The 21346-nt window shown below is 34.7% G+C and overlaps 1 protein-coding gene across 1 annotated transcript; it reads right to left on the bottom strand.

Annotated features, from left to right (window-relative positions):
- Nucleotides 1-3064: 3064 nt before the first annotated feature.
- Nucleotides 3065-7901, bottom strand: LOC148952650 (uncharacterized). The gene is made up of 3 exons (XM_089089248.1): nucleotides 7560-7901; nucleotides 4815-4980; nucleotides 3065-3238 (listed from the first exon to the last, which is right to left on the bottom strand). Exons 1-3 carry the CDS (start codon nucleotides 7841-7843, stop codon nucleotides 3065-3067), a joined length of 624 nt encoding a protein of 207 aa, XP_088945374.1. The 5' UTR covers nucleotides 7844-7901.
- Between the last annotated feature and the right edge of the window lie 13445 nt (nucleotides 7902-21346).

Below are 21346 nucleotides of genomic sequence, written 5' to 3'. Positions count from 1 at the left end.
CGAACAACGGCATTTATTTTCCGTTTTAAGCACTTTAAAACCTCCACTCAGGAAGGCCATACTCAAACACGGTGTTGACAATGATTTCATTGATCTAATATCTGAACTTTGTTTAAATTTAACTGAGGGAATTGTTAAACTACCATATGGTGTTAGACAACAGAAAACGAAAAAGCTTTCCACTTTACGTGCCTTGGCTTGAAAAAACAAGTTAACATATTTTGATAGAACACGTCTCCTTTAGGTGAGCGGCAGCTTTTTCACACTTTTACTGCCAATAATTGCAGGACTTGTAAACAGTTTTCTCTAGAGAGAGAATGGCTAAACCCTATAAATTGACACCATTTGAACTTGTCCTCTCACCCGTCAAACATTTTGAAGACAATCTAAACAAATTCATTAATGATGAGAATATTGCCGATGACAAAAAACTGCTTTTACTTCAAGATGAATTGCGACGTGTGGACAAACATAGATCTTCTTGTGAGAGACCCACCGCTGTCACCGTCACCGATCCCTCCAAACAGGAATCATCTCAAGATTCTTCAGCAGCAGCAGCAGCAGTGCAATCAAAGGAGAAGGAATTGAATTCAATTGTATCGAAAATTGGAAACCTATTGCCAGTGACCTATCGAGAACAGAGTAAAAGAGTATTATCATAGTTCATGTTGGAAACTGGTGGTGAACATCAAGTTCAAGTCGACAGCACAGGGAAACGAATTATAATTCAGGGATAAAGTTATAATCTAGTGGATTTAATATGTGATATGGTGACGAATCGTAAAGGACTTTTATCCTTTGACAATAATCTATACACCTTTCTAAGTGTATCAAACATCCCCAAAAGTCTTATTGATAATAAAGCAAATTCTAAAAAAACTAAGAGAATATAGTCCTCTAACAACGCCAATACCATTTAAAAAAGAAGAATATTCAATATTTGAAAATACTAGCAGTAGCAGCAGCAGCAGCAATGATTTTAAAACACCTGTGGCTGCTAGTCAAAAGCGAAGACAAATTGATTCACCCTCCAGTGTGCAAAAGGGGAGTGGACGTTACACTAGGTGTTTGCGTTCAAAATAGTTGAAGTTCTGAAACATGTCTATGAAAATATTGGTGAAGCGTGAAGTTTAAGTTCCCCCAAAACGCTTTCTAAAGTTGTCTCTGGCAGCACATTAAAAAAAGCAAAGGAGTATCTACAGAATGAACCGAGTTACACACTGCATCGGAATCGCAGGCTTCGTGGCATACAATCTCGACAAACTAAAGCCTTTTTCCCTCTGCATATAATGCAAACGGATCTTTTAACTTTAGACGCAATTCAACGACGTCACAATGCACCCTACAAATATATTCTGGTGGCAATCAGCGTCCTTAGTCGCTATGCCTATGCCATTCCCTTACGGTCAAAGAGAGGTGTTGAGGTTGCTCAGGCCATTGAGAGTATTCTTGAACAGGATTGCTATAGAAAAATTCAATCGGATCGTGGTAGTGAATTTGTTAATCCCCATGTGCAAAAGGTTCTATTGAAAATATAATACAACACTTTATCATAGTCACAGCCCAATAAAGGCTGCATTGGCTGAACGATTGTTAAGAACGATTCGTCTATTAATTTCAAGATATTGTACACTGAAAAATATATCTGCTTTTATTCAGGATTTAGATAAAATCATGCGGATATACAACCATCGACCCCATCGATCATTGTCCAACTCAAGCCCTTGGTAAGTTCATTTCGGTAAAAATACATTTGATACCTTTCTAAAGCAATACTTCAGTGACCAAGAAAAAAAAATGTTAAGAAGAAATTTAATTCTGGTGATAATATTTGCATTCGCAGAACCAACAATATTTGTTAAAATGGGATTTGTCTATAAAGCGCTGAAATATTCAAAGCGTCCCAAATCCTGGACACCGAACCCACAGCATACCGACTGAGAGACACCAAAGATGATGAAATTCTCGGCGGTTCTTATGAATATGAACTGCAAAAAGTTAGAAACACTAGTGAAATTTATCAAATTGAAAAGATATTAAAGAGTCGTACTCATAGAGGCAAAAGACAGTTGCTTGCTCGCTGGCTAGGATACAACTCTAATTTTGATTCTTGGGTCAGTGCTGAAGACATTAACCATGCCCAATGATTTATATGTGACTTTCATGTCCAAGGTTTCTGATCCTCTCCACAATCACCTGAATAGAACAAGTGATTTTTGGACGAAACTCCCCCACCATCAAATTCGATGACAACGGAAAGTATGAAGTGGCTCTTGTCGACTGTATTCTCAAAAATACCTACGACATCCTGAGAAAAGATTGTAAATATGAAATAAAAATTAGACCCTATGATTGGCCGCCACCATCATCCTCAAGTGATGAAGAACAAATTCAAAAGATCAATTGGATGGATTATCCATATATTGAATTACCCTACGAGGAACTCACCTGTATGAATGATTTATGTCGTTCTATCAATAAGAAAATTCTCACTTGTAAAAAAGGAGTTTTACATTTCAACTATTCAAAGAAGGAGGGCAAGATCTACATTAGTTCACCTATTGCCAACAAAAAGGTTATTCTCAATGACAATTTGAACGATGTTCTTGGCTTTAAGCTCAATATAATACACGGTAAAAGTGCTGGAAACACTAATTTCATTTTTGCTGACTACCCACCTGCCTTCTCCACGGACACTTGTACATTTCTCTACGCCTCATTTGTGGAAACATCTCGGGTTGGTAATTCAAATGTTCCCCTCCTACGAGTTCTTGAACGAAAAACCAATCAAGAACCAAAACCACAGAACCAGAACCAAAACCAAAACCACATCGACCACCACCTAGTCTTTTGGTTTGCGTTCACGAGTTGACTTTTCCCTAGTTTTTGAACGTAGAACTCAATTGCAGCGGGATTTTTGGAAGATTTGGATAGAGCATATCCTTCGTGACAAGTTGACAATAACAAAGCTAGTTTTTTCTTGTTCGGGCAGTAGGATCTATTTTCGGGCATCATTTCTTCTGAGTCATCACAAGGAATGTAGGTCGGATCTTCTTCAGCCCTGTCAGAAGTCCTCTGCTTCAACTAAATCGTCTTTTTCATAGATGCCACTTGGTTCTGCCCCTTTAACTTCTTCTTCTTCTTCAAAAAGATGAGTAATTTCTTTCTCGGAAAGCGGATACCGGCTCAATACTGAAAAACATGCTGAACAGACCACAGCAACAAAAACAAAAGTGAGCTATATAATATTCTTTAATTGCTGAAATCTGACCTAAAGTCGGTACAACCTCGTCAACTTCATAAAGAAATTAAAAACAGAGCCAAGTTCTCAATTAAGCCTCAAATGCAAAAAAATCGAATTACGGACTTAAACCAAAAAAGTTGCAAAAATACTAAAAATGGGTAAAAATTTACCCACTGACTTCCTGTATCTCTGTCTCCATCGATGGTTGCTGCAAGAACAAATTACTGACTAGCTCCAATAGGGTCAAAGACAAAATAAAAGATATTCCACCTCCTTTTTATAACACTTGGGTTAAGAAAATAGATAAATTATATTTTGTGGTTGTGAATTTTAACAACCGTTAATATTCTAGGGTTAAAAAAAAATTCACAGATAAAACTTTAGTACTTGTCTATTATGTAAAACACACTCGAGAAGTGAAGTTTCGTGACAATAAAATGTCATGAAAATAAAATATTTTGTTAGCGAAATTGTGCAGATCATTTGTGAATTATTAAATTAGTAGCTTCGGCTGGCCGTCTCAAAGACAAAGAAAAGTTCATTATTAACGCAATTCGTAACCTAGTTCATTTTAGTTCATTAGTAACGCGCTTCTTGAGGACACCGGTTATTTTGCTTTGACCAGTGATGGAATATAATGTCTCACCATGGATGTTCAAATTAAGATTTGGGATTTGCCAAGGACCGAATAACAGGCAATTATATTTTTGTTGTTCAAAACAAAAGAGTGCGTCAATGGACACACCATGACTTTTTACTCTTACGAGAAGATGCAACATTTTTGGAAGTTTAACACTAGGCCATGTTTCAAAACCGTCAATTTGTTTGTCAATACGTGGTTTTCTAAAAGTAAAATAAACTTTTATGTTTATGTTATGTTATTTACTTTTATGTTTATGTCTTGAATTGTTTCATCACTTCATTGTTTCATTTTTTTTTCATTAGCATTAACCAAACTTCACTTTTCAAGTGTGTTTTATGTAATAGAGAAGTACCAAAACTTTAGATTTTTTAATAAAGTGAAAATGGGGTGGGTTATTTAGCTTTTTCACTGAACTTAAGGGAATTATAAAAAATGACTAGTGCGTAAAATGTAATATAGAAATTGGGTTTGATTCTAGATGGCCTCGTCACCTAAACTAACAGCTGTATTTGCATGTGGATGAGAATTTAGTTTGCATTGAAGCAGTTAGACCAAACTGAAGGCTCAATTCCATTAATTATCGCTTAGTTCTTATTTTCTCAATAGCTTAATCTGTTAAATATTCCGTTAATCCTTGATAATTTGTTATATGTAAATTTTCCTGCAATAATTTTATGCATATTATTGTCGTTCCAGCTAAAATTTCTTGTACATTAAGTTGCACTCAATTACTATTGTGAGCAAAAAAGCCATTTAAAAAAACAAAAACATGGTATGACGAACATATGGTTGGGCCGTCCTAGCTCTGTTGTCAGTAAATTGCCCCTTGTTTAAACAAGGTTATTGGTTAGGCTACTATCAAACGCATTTTTTTTTAAACAAGACACTTTATTTTACAACTAATTCTGTTAATTAATAGTTACTTACGGTAGTTATGTGAGTTGAAAATATTGTTTTGCGTAGGAGGAATCTTCTTTCTGCGGGTGCAGGAGCCTTGATACTGGGTTGAATCGGTTCAATCTTTTCGTTATCTGGATATCCTAATGAGCGATACGGACTGTAAGCTGGCTGATTTATAAAAAGTTCAGCAGGACTAAAAAATACTTTTCAATGAAAATTTAAATACATTTATTTTATCAATAGAGTCGAGAGTGGTTTTTGGACAGGCTTAAATTATTTATTTCCTAGAAGATCAAAAACATTTTAATATTAGAGAACCACGCAGATAGCAAGAAAGAGAAAAATATTTGATGTTGAAGAACATGAGAATATGCTGTGAAATAAGTCATGAAAAGAAACCCAATTTAAATTACCAAAATTAAAATTCAGAAGATAACGTATTTATATTTTTAGAAAAAATATATTTTAAATATCTCGGATTAATACTTTTTTACCCCTTGAAGAGATCCCTTGAACATTTCCAGATAAATTGTAAGAAATTTTTAAGAAATCAAAAGGACTTAGCTCCATAATTTGAATTTTGTAGAAGAGCAGAAAAAAAACCTTTCAACATTTTCATTTCCCCTCTGTAAACTGTAAAGCAAAAACAGGTCAAAATGTAATATCAATAAATACCAATCCGTTTTTTTTACGGCTATCGGAGGGGAAATAAAAAAAAATTATGAAGTTATTTCTGCTCATCTTAATATGTACAATTATGGAGGTACGTCCTTTTGATACCCAACTTAAGATTTCGTGAAAAGCTGTGAAACTGTGTACTGGCAAAAACTTGCCAGTACACAGTTAAAGAATTAATACTATTAAAATGGTAACACTAAGATGCGATGTTCGAATATTTTTGGTAGATTTAAAATTTTATTTATGAAATGAATACTTTTCTTAAGTCAGATATTTGAGAGGGGATGAAGAAATCATGGCCTTTGTAATGTTCAGAGTTCTTGCAAAATTTAACAAAGATGTAGAATTTGAACAATCTGAAAATTATTACTTTTGAGTTTGGTCATACATGCAAACTTTCTTGTAATTTAGAAAAAAGAAATGACTCAAATCAATCGAATTACGAATTTTATTGCTGACCTTGTACATTTTTAGAATTAGCCCCAATTTTAAATTTCTTCCATTGACATTTTCTATATTTAAAGGGCCAATTTTGAGACTTCGTCAGTAGGCTACTCTTTTTCTACAGACGCATTTTTAATTGGGTGTATTTTGAAAGTTATATTTCTATATAACTCTATGCTATAACTCTATACTCTATGCTATAATTACTTTCGTAATTTTAGCATAGAGCCTTTAACAAAAAATTTGTTTTTACATGTTGTGTTTTGCAATTTGAATTGTTTATAAAATCGAACATAGAAAAAGAGGGTAACTTGGTTAAAAACACAGGTGTACATGTTAAACATACAGCTAAGTAAAAAAAAATGTATATTAATACGTCTATGGTTAAAAGTTAACCGTATTTACCATAGATTGCTGGGTTAAGTTAATTGAAATATTTCGCGGTTACATCTCTTAATTGAAAACTGAAATATCTTTTAAGAATACATTTATCTGAGTAATGAATAATGCACCTCTAATTTATTTCTCTGGGCCATCTAATATACAGGTAACATTCTTGTTATCGGCAGGAGTAAATATATTCCATCTAAGTTTGTAATTACATTTTCGAAACATTTTTTGGACTGGTCCTTATTCAAATTGTTGATAAGTCCGAGTATATAATATCTACTCTCTCCCCCTTCACTTTCCCCTTGGGCAAGGAAATCGCTTTCTATCCCCTCAGTTATATTATTTAGGTGGTTGAGCATTAGTGTTTCCAGCAATTAACCATTGTTTACGATCTACATTTTGTTCTTTTCTTATTTGTGATTCAAGAAGGAAGATTCAGGCTGGTAATTGAAAAACTATTGGCAATTTCGGTAGATATGGTCGTAAAGTCTTATTCAAAATATGTTTAACTTTTTGCCACCATTCAGTTGCATACTTATCTGGGATTCTCTGTTCAAACATAATATAATATTTTGACAGTATCCTGGGGGGATTCTACTCTTCCCCACACACCTGTAAACCTTCTAAAGGGTATTATGTCTTATGTGTTTATTGAATCCTATTTTTTTTAACAATGTGGTTTATTTTTTTAAACACTGACAAAAAATAAATAAAAATAAAAATCACTATTATAATCAAGATTGTTGAAGAAATTTTAAATTGGAATAATGAAGAATTGGAAAAAATTGAAAATGAACTATTTGCATAATATATAGAAATATTAGTTTCTGGGATTATCGGTAAACTATGATTTAAGATTTTTTTGAAAAGAAATTATTCATTTTTCAATGTGATGATTATGACAAAAAAGTAGAAGAAATTTTGTTTTTCAGTAAAGCTAAAGTAACAGAATAACCTTTAAAAATGTACGGATGGAGGGAGGGGGCAGTAGCCAAAGTCTTGTTTGTGGTAATTTATGTTAACTTTAATTTTGACTTGAGTACTCATTTGAAATTCTACTCGTTATAGGATTTGTTTATTCACCTCTATCAGTGTTTGTTGTTTTTATGTTTGATTTGATTATTTATTTAAATTTTGTTGGTATTTGGTTTCATTTACTCTTTAATAGTAGCTTGTAGCTTGTAACCTCCACACCAAATTAAATGAAGCTTTAAGCTTTGATAATCTTTGGTACAAACCTGTAATATTGAACATACTTACGGTTGATGCATGGCCTGGAGCTCTGTAGGCTCTACCATAAACGGGGAATTTTTCGCTTGTGGGATGTCATCCCAAAAATATTGTCTCATATTTCTATGACAAAGTGGCAACAAAGATGACAAAAGCTGATAACAGGTTGGATGCACTGTTTTCTTAGCATATGCAGTCCGAGAGGAGAGGAGAATTTTCCGGTATTTCTTTAATTCAACTCCAGGCACGGGAACTTGTAAATGCCCTATTCGGAAGTTGAACAGTTTATGCAGAAGGAATCGTGTTTGTTTCATTGGGAAAAAGCCTTTGGTTGTGACGAGCAATAAAAGAGAAAAGACGAAATGGGCAGAACGTAGCCTGAAAAAGGTAATAATCGCTATCAGAGAGAGATAAAGAGTGAGAGAGAGAGAGAGATAGAGAGAAAGAGAGATAAATGGAAGGAAGAGAGACATAAAGTACATTTAAAAACCAAGTTTGAATGTTCAAACAGAACAGAAGTGTCCTGATTTGAACTTATGGGGTCAGATCCTTTGCTAATTAGAACTAGAAATAGTAAAACAAGAAGGAGGATAGAGTGTGGAATAGAAAGTTTTGATCATTTTTATATATATCAGATGCACAGCAGAGTATGCACTGGGAGTTAACGTTGTTAAGGAATCAGGTAATTTCATTTTAACATTTACGAACTGAGAAACCCAGCCACCTAGCACTTTCATTTCTGGGTTCCCAGCCCTCCTCCCATTCTTGCTTTCAAACAGTTCGTGGTAAAAACATTTAGTAAAAGACGACATATTTTTAAAACCCAAACTCGAAGAATATTAGTAACTGTAAATACGATTTAATAATCTTGTTATTACGATGGTTTAAAATATACATAAGAGTTTCAGTTTTCATTTACGGGCAAAAGTTGTATGTGTAAGAAAAACGAAACAAATTAGGTACTTTTCCAGAAGATTTGATATGAGTTGTATGGTTATTTGTTGGTTTGTTTCTTTCCCTATGAGTGATCATAACAAAGTGGTCATCAGAGACGATCGGGAGAGGGATCATTCAAAGAAAGTTCTGATTATGTATTGTCAAGAGAAAGAGAGAGAGAGAGAGAGAGAGAGAGAGAGAGAGAGAGAAAGAGAGAGAGGGGGAGAGAGATAGAAAGAGATACAGAGAGAAAGAAAGTATATTTAAAGACCAAGTTTGAACGGTCGAACAAAACAGAAGGGTCCTGATTTGAGTTTTTACGGGCACATATACATTAATACTTAGAACTAGAAATAGTACGAAGAGGGAGGATGGAGTATGGCATAAAAAGGTTTCGAGAATTTTTGCATATATTGGATGTGCAGCAGAGTATATACTGGGATTTAAATTCGTTACGAAACAGCTTTTTGGCTCTGCAGGAAAGGGTCAAAAAGCTATCAAGCGAAAAAATCTGTGAGTCAATTGGCTTAGACCTATTGAGAGGCATTCCATTGCAACTGAACCCTCGTTTAAATGAGACCCAAGAAGCTGAGCCTCCGTAACTCAACCCCCATGCAACTGAACCCCGTGTAACTGGACGCACGTGTAACTGAAATCCTGTAGAATTGAACCCTCGTGTATCTCAAACCAATTTACATGAACCTACTTGCAACTGAACCCCTTTGCAGCTGAACCCCTTCACAACGGAACCCCCTTGTAACTGAACCACCGTGCAATTGAACCCCCCTGCAAAAGAAACCCTTGTGCAACTAAACCCCATACTCATTTTGTCAGTATTCTACAAATGTGAGGCAACATCATGGGGTGAAATAAAAGTTAGAATCTTTGCATATTCATCCTTGTTGGAATTGTTTGTATTTTAAAGTCATTAAATATATGCCTGTCAAGATTATTCACAAAAAGACTCTGTTTTGTTGTCGACACTGATAGACTCCAAGATATTAATTTGTGATAAATTTACAGGAAGGAGTAAATACTAAACTGAAGAGTCTAAAATCTGACAGTACAGAAGATGAATCGGATAATTTTTAAAAAATGGTTTGTGAAGGTGCTGATGGTGTCTTAGGGAAGAAAATTATAAACGTTGCTAGTAAAATTAGTAAAAATGCTTTAGGTTTAAGAGAGTTGAGGAGGGGCATTTGCAAAAATTACCCGAGAGATAGATCATATGAAAATAAGAGGAACGTAAAGAAATTAGATAGAGCATTAAAATGTGAATAAGAGATTTGTAAAGGGGAGACTCTGGATGAAACTGCCAAAGATGTGGAAGATGAAGCCAGATGACATAATAAAATATATTTTACTGGCATGTTAATAAATTTTAAGGGAGCAGTTAATCTGAACTTGTCCCTATTAAACACAAGAAGGGGCTCCGAAAATGGGTTAGTCGTCATAGAACTAGAAGTAGTTTTAGCAGTATACACACATTGCCTTTTGGTTAGTTCAATATCTCCAGGAACATACCTGGTAGTTCCACAATAATACTCAAAGTGGTTCACAAGGTATTACTAGTTCACCCTTTTCCAACTGCACGCACGCATTTTGTTTTGATTTAGTTCAACTTTCCCATCAAAATTTTCCAAAGTTTTTATCTAAGCCCCCTTAACTTTAGCGGTGGTTGTATTTTTAGTAGTAGTAGTGATTGCAGCATACACATTTATCTTTTGGTCTGTTGAATATACCACTTATCGTATCCTATAAGTTTTGACTTAATACCCTAAAACATTTCTGAAATATTGCTGGAATGTCCTATTTACAAGCTATTTTAACATAGTGTGTTTTGATTTACCTAGAAACTCTCTTTAAAATTCCAGAAGAGCTTTACCTTAACCTTTATCCTTTTATTTTTGAACCAAGAATCAAATATGACCCTCGTGTAGTTATCATAGCCTACTACCTTGCAGTGTCCCCTCCCCCCATCAACACCAGTTCTCCCCCCTTCCCCCAATATGAAATTTAGTTTCTTCAAAAATATCATCAAATCTAAGATGTACTTGCACAATTCAAGCATCCAGAGAAACAGGTCAGTTTCTTTAGTATTAAATAAAAAAAAAACAAGTTTTTTCAACTGAATGTAAGGAACAACATTAAAACTTAATGCTAACAGAAATTATTACAAATGAGGGGGATTGCTCCTCCTAAAAACTTTGCTCTTTACGCTAAAGTTTTTTGGTACTTTTAAAAAGCTTCTTATTGTTCTAATTAAACGAACATAGTGTTACAGGAGTCTTTCTTAAAGAATTGGGATAGAAATTTTAGCGTAAATGTTGAGGTGTTGAGGAGGAGAAACCAGCCTAATATAAGTAATAGTTTTCTGTGTATTTAAGTTTTAATGTTGTTCCCTACTTTCAGTTGAAAAAACTTGTTTTTATTTAATTTCTGATCATTTTTTTAACTAATGCCAGGAAATCTTGCTACACCTCCCCAGAAAAATCTCTCCTTCCCAAGGATTTATTCTCTATACACTTCAATTTTGGTGATAGTTTACCCTGGACAATTAACCTAAACATTTCAACACGTAAAATTGAGTCAGCAAACAGAAAGCAAGACATAAGAAGAATTCTGGTAAATTCACCCAGTGTAAAATTTCCCCGGCAAAATTCACCCCCTGGAGACTTCCCTCCCGAATGTAAAATTATCCTAGTGAAAAATCCCGTCAGCAGAAAGTTTACCCCCCCCCCAATCGAAAAATGATTGTATACTAGTAGTGGGGGTACTGTGGATTTGAGCACAGCACCCATAGCAACCAGCTTTCGGTCCCTAGTAACCAGCAGGTGTTATTGATTTTCTTCAAAACCTTGGTAATGATTATATACACCTAATTGTTAGGTAATAGTGGATGTTTTTTCTTCGATATTTCTTTTGTTTTTAGGTAAGTGTTTACTTGTGCAAATTTATGGAGGATGACGTAATTTCAACAAGGCTGTTTTTGCTAGAGCTCACGGACCACTAGTCAAATAGGGAACTCCACGGTTGTACCTGAGGATGACGTTTTGTGCACACGTGGGTGTTAAATAATAATTCAACGCTGTTTTTTTTTCAAGGCCTTTTTTTCTTCGAGATTTTTTCTTAAATTATTTTTTCTTCAAGGTTTTTTTTCAAGATTTATTTTTCTTCAATTTTTTTTTCTTCAAGGCGTTTTCTTATCTTCGAGGATTTTTTTTTTAATATTTTTTGTTCAAGATGTTTTTCCCTCAAAATATTTCATCAAGGCATTCCCCAAGCTGTTTACGCAAGATGTGTTTCTATTCAGGAAAGCTTTATAATCCAACATCAAATAATTTTCTCCTATGTAGGAATTGAACGTTCGACCAGATAATTGCCCAACGGAATGGTGCGTTAGACACCTGAGCCAACAAGGAATTGATGTTATCATGTTCCAGGAAACAAATTGTATGAATTATATTGTTCCCGAGTGCAAGCCAACTGATGTCACATCATATTTAACCGTATACCTATGCAAAACCCTAGCAAACAATTCCAGCCAGTGTCCACTAGCAACCAACGATGTTATCGATTATCAAACAATTCGTGGTAACAAACTGTAAGTAAGGAGCAACCCGGCTCAATGGTAACCGAAACTCTAAAAAACGGAATTTTGATACCAATAGATACATCAAAAGAATCAAATTTTAATGTTGATTTCAAATATATAAGTTTCATCAAGTTTAGTTTTACTCGTCAAAAGTTAAGAGCCTGAGAAAATTTGGCTAATTTTAGAATAAAGGGAGAAAGACCCCCTAAAAGTTATAGTATAAGTCACACCATCACATTCAGCGTATCAGAGAACCCTACTGTAGAGGTTTCAAGCAGCTATCTACAAAAATGTGGAATTTTTGCATTTCTTTGCTAGAAAAAAGATCACGGATGCGTTTTTTTTTTTTTTTTTTTTTTTTTTTTTTTTTCCCAGGGGTGATCGTTTCGACCCAGTGGTCCTAGAATATTGTAGGAGGGCTTATTGGAACGGAAATTAATAGTTCTAGTGCCCTTTTTAAGTGACCAAAAATGGAGGGCAACTAAGCCCCCTCCCACGCTCATTTTTTCCCAAAGTCATCCAACCAAAATTTTGAGATGGCCATTTTGTTCAGCATGGTCAAAAATATGATAACTATGTCTTTCAGGATGGCTTAATCCCCCGAAGTCCCCGAGGGGAGGGCTGAAACTTATGAACTTTACCCAATGTTATCATATAGAATTGGTTATTGGGAAGTATACAGACGTTTTTTTTTGGGGGGGGGGGGATTTTTTCTGGTAGGTGGGGAGGGTCGGGAGTTATAAGGGAGGATCTTTTCATGAAGGAAATTTTCATGGGGAAAGGACATTGCTGAGAAGGGGGCGCCGGATTTCCCGGCATTATTAAAGAAAAAGATCAGAAATTAAATAAAAAAACAACAACAAGAATTTCAACTGAAAGTAAGGAGCAACATCAAAACTTAGAACGAACAGTAAATATTACGTATATGATTGGGTTCACCCCCTAGTCAATACCTCGCTCTTTAAGCCAAAGATTTTTTAATAATTTTCATAAGAGCTATTTATTCTAATTTTATTCGAACTTTAGCTTAAAGAGCATATTAGGGGGCGAACCCTCTAGCATATATTATTAGGGGGCGTATATTGAGGGGCGAACCCCCTAATATACGTATTAAAAATCTATGAATATAGAAGTTTGTTACGTTAGTTAATTCGTAAGTTACGTATATTTATTACTAATAAAAACGTTCGTAAATAAAATTAAACAAGTTTCGAGAATGCCATTTAACAAAATAAAAGTAAAATTAATATACGAATTTTGTTTTAATTATTCATGTACGGTGAGCCAAAATTGAAACCTGCATTAATTCAAAAACGTTCAAAAATTAAATAAAAAAAAACAGGTTTTTTTTAACTGAAAGTAAGGAACGATGTTATAACTTAAAACGAACAGAAATTATTCCGTATAGGAAAGGGGTGGTCCCCTCCTCAACGCCTCGCTCTTTACACTAAAGTTTGAATTTCTCACAACTCTATTTTTTTAAACAATAAAAAACTTTAGCGTAAATAGCGAGGCCTTGAGGAGGGAACAGCCCCTTTCATATATATATATATATATATATATATATATATATATATATATATATATATATATATATATATATATATATATATATATATATATATATATATATATATATATATATATATATATATATATATATATATATATATATATATATATATATATATATATATATATATATATATATATATATATATATATATATATATATATATATATATATATATATATATCAAATATCAAATATCAAATATTCTACCGAGCGTGAAACTAGCACAAATCAGCATCGATAAATAAATGAAACCCAAAACGAACAGAAATTACAATAATAACCGAGTCAAACTCAAAACGAGCAGAAATTAACATAAGTTGGGCTCAAAACCCCTATGCCATCCCAAGGCCAGAACACAATTTGCACTTTACTGAAAAAATATAAATGTTTTTACTTTCATAACTTTAATAAGTCAAATTAACATTTTGATTACTAAATATCAGTATATGTATATTAAACTGACAATGCACTTTCATTTGTATTTTTTTCAGTAAAGTGCAAATTGTAAAGTGTCCCTTTTGACATTTCTACAATAACTTTTATATAAACCTTATATGCCCCTAGGGAATAACTTACAACCCTTGCAATGAGAGCTCTGATGGGGTTATCATCCTAAAATACCTAATTTTCATAACTTTCGACTACATTGAACAAAATGGATGTCTCAAAATTTTGATTGGATGTGTTTGTGGAAATGGTGGGCGTGAGAGGGGGGTTAGTTGCCCTTCAATCACTTTCGACTATTAAAAGGGACAAGCCCTTTCAATTTTCAATTGAATGAACCCTCTTTGATGTTTTTACAACATCACTTTCTTTAAAAAACCTTACATGCTCCCAGGGAATAACTTAAAGCCCTTGCCCTGAGGGTTATGGGAGGGGGATGGGTTGTCATCCTTAATGACCTAATTTCCGAAACTTTCAAGTACGTTGAACAAAATGGCTATCTAAACATTTTGATTGGATGTGTTTGGGGAAAATATGGTCATGAGAGGGGGTTAGTTGCCCTCAAATCACTTTTGACTATTAAAAAGGGCACTTGCCCTTTGAATTTCAAATCGAATAAGACCTTTTTTTGGTTTCTCGTAGAAACCAAGTTTCTACGACAAAGATTTCAAAAAAACCTTATATGCCCCCAGGGCATGACTTATAACCCTTGCCCTGAAGACTGTGGGGGAGTGTCCTGATCAAAGGTATAATTTCCTGAACTTTAAACTGCGTGCAACAAAATGGCTATCTAAAAATTTTGATTGGATATGTTTGGGGAAATGGTTGGCGTAGAAGGTGTGTTAGTTGCCTTCCAATCACTTTCGACTATTAAAATGGACACTAGCCATTTCAATTTCCAGTCGAATGAGCCCTTTTTGAAGTTTCTACGACGACGCGATCTATAAAAACCTTATATGCCCCCAGGGCATAACCTAAAACCCTTGCCCTGAGGGCTGTGAGGGAGTAACCTCCTAAAAAACATAATTTCTATCTGGAACTACACAACACTCAACAAAATGGCTATCTTAAAAATTTTGATTGGACGTGTTTTGGGAAAAGGTGGGCGACAGAGGGGTACTATTTGCCAAATCACTTTCAACTAATAAAAGGAGCACTAGCCCTTTGAATTTCCAATCGAATTAGCCTTTTTTCAAGTTTCTACGACAAAGATTTCAATAAAAACTTATATGCCCCCAGGCCATAGCTTATAACCTTTGCCCTGAAGACTGTGGGGGGAGTTTCCTGCTCAATGGTATAATTTCCTGAACTTTAACTGCGTGAAACAAAACGGCTATCTCAAAATTTCGAGTGGATGTGTTTGGGGAAACGGTGGGCGCGGAAGGGGTGTTAGTTGCCTTCCAATTACTTTCGACTATAAAAAAGGGCACTAGCCATTACAATTTCTAATCGAATGAGCCCTTTTTGAAGTTTCTACGACAACGCATTCTATAAAAACTTTATATACCCCCAGGCCATAACTTACAACCCTTGTCCTGAGGGCTGTGAGGGGGTTGTCATCCTCAAAGATTTAAATTACAGAAAGTAAAACTACGTTGAACAAAATGGCTATCTCGAAATTTTGATTGAATGTGATTGGGGGAATGATAGGCGTGGCGGGGGGGGGGGGGGGTAGCTGCCGTCCAATCACTTTTGACTATTAAAAAGGGCACTAGCCCTCTGAAATTCCAATCGAATGAGCCTTTTTTGTAGTTTCAACGACAACATCTTCTATAAAAACCTTATATGCCCCCTGGGCATAACTGAAAACCCTTGCCCCGAGGGTTGTGGGGGAGCGTCCTGCTCAAAAACATATTTTCTATCTGGAAATAAACTACACTGAACAAAATGGCTATCTCAAAATTTTGATTGGATGTGTTTCGGGAAATGGTGGGCGTTGAAGGGGTGTTAGTTGCCTTCCAATCACTTTCGACTGTTAAAAAGGGAACAAGCCACTCCAATTTCCAATTGAATGAGCCCTTTTCGAAGTTTCTGCGACAACTTCTTCGATACAAAGTGCCCTGCTCTAAAGGAAAAAAATAAGAAATGATACATTGTGCCAACATCGTTGTTACTTATATGCCCTCAGGGCATAACTTAAAACCCTTGTCCCGAGGGTTTTGGGGGAGTGTCCTCCTCAAAAACATATTTTTTATCTGGAAATCTACTACGCTTAACAAAATCTGTATCTCAAAATTTTGATTGGATGTGTTTGGGAGAATGATGGGTGTGGGGGGGGGGGCTAGTTACCCTCCAATCACCTTCGACTATTAAAAAGGGCGCAAGCCACTCCAATTTCTAATTGAATGAGTCATTTTTGAAGTTTCTACGACAACTTCTTCGATACGAAGTGCCCTGCTCTAAAGGAGAAAATAATAAATGATAGATTGTGCCAACATTGCTGTTATATGCCCTAAGGGTATAACTTAAAACCCTTGCCCCGAGGGCTGTAGGGGAGTGTCCTCCTCAAAACATATTTTCTATTTGGAAATCAACTACGCTTAACAAAAGGGTTATCTCAAAATTTTGATTGGATGTGTTTGGGGGAATGATGGGCGTAGGGGGGTTAGTTGCCCTTCCATCACTTTTTACTATTAAATAGGCACTAGCCACTCCAATTTCCAATTTAATGAGCCCTTTTTGAAGTTTTTACGTCAACTCCTTCGATACGAAGTGCCCGGGTATGGAGGAAAAAAAAAATACATTGTGGCAAAATCGTTCTATAAAACTTTAAAACTTTGCGTCATTGGCGCTTAGCTGAAAATGAATTATATAACAAATATTTTCTTTTCCAGTTCTTACAGCATTGAAAATAAAAATAAAATTACAGTGAAATAAATTCTTGAACTGATGGATCTTTCAACAATTAAATATGATTATACATCAAATATTCAATTTGATACTGTTTATTCTTTCCAAGACTGGTCAAAACGCATAAACTTTTCAGTAAAGTGCCAATGACGCAGTAGGTTTTAGCCTTTTACAGTGAGAGAAGGAGGCGATACCCGAACCCTTGATTGTAGTGATTTTTGTTCATTTCAAGCTTGATTTGCATATTCAATTTAAGTTTCACTCGTTTTAAGATTTATTTATTCATTTACATTAATATCCATTGTATGTCTGTTTGCATTGATTGTTTATTGAATTTCTGTTCGTTTTAAGTTTCATTTATACTTCGATAGCAAAATATTTTTGTCGTTTTAAGCTTTATTTTCATATTCAATCTAAGCTGTACTCGCTTTAAGGTCTATTAATTCATTTATATTATTGCTTGTTGTATCTTTTTGCTATGATTGTTTATTCAATTTCGGTTCGTTTTGGGCTTCATTTATTCTTTAAAGGTAATTTCTGGTCGTTTTGAGTTTGAATTTTAAAAGGTATTTTTTATCTGCTGAGCTTAAGTTTAAAAAAGCCTTTACTTTTCTTTGAAAAACTAATTTATCGGAAAGTGTTTTTTATTAATTTTTGTTTGTTTCTAATTGCAAAGAGATTCAATATATATATATATATATATATATATATATATATATATATATATATATATATATATATATATATATATATATATATATATATATATATATATATATATATATATGGTTTGGTTTTTACAGTACTTCAAAATGAGGTTATTGGAAACCAAACAAACTTTAGAGTTTCCTTTGTAATAATCGGTTAAATAACTATCAAACAATCTCATGTTTAAATCAGGATTTAGAATACTTTCAGGGTATGATAAAAACAACTTTGCAAGCTTGGACAAGAAAAAAAGGGCGACTTGGAAGGCATATAGCTGTGTGGTATGAATTATGACAGCAAGTTCGGATTCAGCAGAAAATTTCGCACTAAGTAGATAACTAACCCATTTTTTTTTTATTTTGGACGAGGGATAGTTTTAATCGGATCGGATTTGGAGGAGGAATAGTTTTAACCAGAGAAATTTGTAGGTAGGATAGTTTCATCCCAGTGTAGCAGATTTTTAGTTTTCCCGCAATTGTAACGAGTTATCCAAAGGGCACCAAGAAAAGTCGTATTCAGGAGAGGGGGCTACGGGGTTTACCCCCCCCCCCCTAAAATGTTTTTCATAACTTTTAAAAACATAGAAAAATTGTATAAAAACCATTTTTGTTGTTTTTTTAAGTGTTTTTTTTTTCTGGGACGAAGAAACATTCTATTGTAACTTTGAAGTGTGAGAAGGCTGCATTCGTCGTAGACAATGTGTTGAATTACAGACGAAATAAAATTTGTACAAAAGGAAAAACCAAAAAGACTGATATCCGTTAACTTCTGTGCAAAGTAAGGTGTATTTTATTTATAATTTTGCTCAAACCAAGGAGGTAACATAATTCTAAACTTTGGTATTTATTGGTCTACCTAAATAAGCCTAGACTAAGGCAGATAGCATTAATTATCTAAAATTCTGTTAAGACTACTTTACTTGCCATTCAAACTAATAAATATCTTCCCACATATATTATTATTATTATCATATCAATTTTGTTGTAAAATACTCTGTTGTCAGAAACAGGAGCTATGCAACAAACGAAAGCTACTTACATTATAACTTTTTGACCACAATTTCACTTTTGACTACCGATCTACGTCGGGAATATTATGTATATACAGGCCCTTATTTTGCTTAACTCCGCCCAGACACAATTACTAAAAACTGAATTACAAATTACAAAAATAAAAAAAACTGTAAATTACTTTAATTATTCTGTTGCGAAATAATCCTTTTGTTAGCTATTTCTGAAGCAAATCGTTTTGGTCTAGCAAAAAAATTATTTCGCGACAGAATAATTAAAGTAATTTACAGTTTTTTATTTTTCCTCAGTTACTTTTTTGTCCTCAGCGAAGTAACTCTATATTAGCATTTTTACCCTACGTGGATCAGTTTGCGCCAATTATACATTTTTGTTTGTTTTTGTTTTTTTGTGGTGGTTTTATTGGTTTTGTTTTATCTTGTTTTTTTTTTATCTTGTTCTTCTTGTGTGTCTTTTGTGCTGAAGACGCCTTGTTTGTATACAGGCGAAATATCCGCGTTGTTTTGTTTTTGCTGTTTTCTTTTCTCTCCACTGGCCACAGTCTAGTTTTTTGTTGTTTTTTTTTATATTTTTCACTTTGTTGGTTTTTGAGATATATATCTTGTTAAAAATAGTTCAAAGGTCGGGTAAGAAAAAATCCGGTGTCAATAGAACCCCCCCCCCGGGCACAGTAGAAGGCGTTCTAACTTATGCCCTAAGGGCATGTATGGTTCTTATGAAAGTGATGCTCGTATAAACTTCATAGAGGGCTCATTTGATTGGAAATTGAAAGTTATAGTTCACTTTTTAAGAGTCAAGAGAGTTAAATTAGCTCCCCCCCCCACGCTCTTTTTCCCCATACCCGTCCCCTAAAAATTTTGAGATTGCCAGTATTTTGGAAATTGTTGAAAAATTAGATAGCAAAAACACCCCCCCCCCCCCCACAACCCAGTGGATAGGCGTTGTAAGTGTTGTCCTGGGGGCGTATATGGTTCTTATGAAAGGGATGCTCGTATAAACTTCAGAGGGGGCTCATTTGATTGGAAATTGAAAGTTCTAGTTCAATTTCTTAGAGTCAAAAGATATCCGAGGGCAACTAGCCCCCCCCCCCCAAACATCCTTTTTTCCCCAAGCTCATACGATAAAATTTTTATAATAGCCATTTCATTAAAAATGGTTCCAAGGTCAGATAAGAAAATTCCCGTGTCGACGAAACCCGCCAGGGCCCGGAGCCAGGCGTTATGAGTAATGCTCTAGGGTCATATATAGTTCTTATGGAAGGGATGCTCGTACAAACGTCGGAGAAGGCTCATTTGATTTGAGATTGAAACTTCTTGTTCACTTTTTAAAAGTGAAAAGAGATCGGAAGGCAACTAGCCCCCCTCCTCCTCCACGCCCTAAATGCATCAGATAAAAATTTTGAGATAGACGTTTTGTTAAAAATAGTTAAAAGTTCGGATAACAAAAAACTCCGGTGTCGACACAGCCCCCCAGGGCCCGGGGGTAGGTGTTGTAAGTTATGCCCTGGGGGCATATATGGTTTTTATGGAAGGGATGCTCGTATAAACTTCCTAGATGGCTCATTTAATTGGAAATTTAAATGTTGTGATTCCCTTTTTAAGAGATAAAAGTGATTAGAGGGCAGCTAGCCACCCCCCACTCTCTAGTTATTTTTTTCCCAGAGGCACTTCATATAGAAGGGGTCGTCGTATAAACTTCAAAGGGGGCTTATTCGATTGGAAATGGAGAGGAAAAGTGTCCTTTTTAAGAGTCAAAAGTGATCAGAGAGCAACTGGCCCCCCAAGCCCTTTTTCCCCAAATACATCTGATAAAAAATTGAGGTAGCCATTTTGTTAAAAATACTTGAAAGATCATATAACAAAAACATCTTTATATATGGTCATATCGTTAAAAATAGTTCAAAGATCAGAAAAGGAAACCTCCTGCGTCAATACAACCCCGCCACTTCAGGGCCAGGGAAGGCGTAGTAAGTATTGATAAACCCATCCGATAAAAATTTCAGGTGACCGTTTTGTTAAAAATGGTTCAACCATCAGATATTAAAACTCCAGGGTCGACACAACCCCCCAGGGCTAAGGGAAAGGCGTTGTAAGTTATACTCCGGGGATATATAAGGTTCCTATAGAAGGGATACTCAAAGCGCCAATGACGCGCCAATATACTCGTAAAGCGCCAATGACGCAGTAGGTCTTAGACTTTTACAGTGAGAGAAGGAGTTCATACCAAAACTCTTGTTTGTGGTTATTTTTGTTCGTTTCAAGCTTGATTTGCGTATTCAATTTAGGTTTCACTCGTTTTAAGATTTATTTATTAATTTAAATTAATATCTATCGTATGTTTGTTTGCATCGATTGTTTATTTAATTTCTGTTCGTTTTAAGTTCCATTTATACTTCAATAGGAAGATATTTTTTTTTTCATTTTAAGCTTGATTTTCATTTTCAATCTAAGCCTTACTCGCTTTAAGATCTATTTATTCATTTATATTATAACTTGTTGTATGTTTTGCTATGATTGCTTATTTAATTTCTGTTCGTTTTGGGTTTCATTTATTCTTTAAAAGTAATATTTGGTTGTTTTGAGTTTGAATTTTAAAAGGTATTTGTATCTGCTGAGCTTAAGTTTAAAATGGCCTTTACTTTTCTTTGAAAAACTTATTTTTCGGAATTTTTTTTTTAATT

Source organism: Artemia sp. Qi Xiang Cuo, chromosome 5, assembly GCF_049724085.1.
Source record: "Artemia sp. Qi Xiang Cuo chromosome 5, ASM4972408v1, whole genome shotgun sequence".
NCBI lineage: Eukaryota > Metazoa > Arthropoda > Branchiopoda > Anostraca > Artemiidae > Artemia > Artemia sp. Qi Xiang Cuo.
Note: the sequence above shows the minus strand (reverse complement) of the source record. Positions and strands in the feature narration are given on the sequence as shown.

Coding starts and splice junctions, on each gene's coding strand:
- LOC148952650 (XM_089089248.1), bottom strand. CDS start 7,843: ATGAAACAAACACGATTCCTTCTGCATAAACTGTTCAACTTCCGAATA. Junction 4,981..7,559: donor CTCCAGGCCATGCATCAACC/GTAAGTATGTTC, acceptor AGTATTTTTTAG/TCCTGCTGAACTTTTTATAA. Junction 3,239..4,814: donor TTTCAACTCACATAACTACC/GTAAGTAACTAT, acceptor AATATTATATAG/CTCACTTTTGTTTTTGTTGC.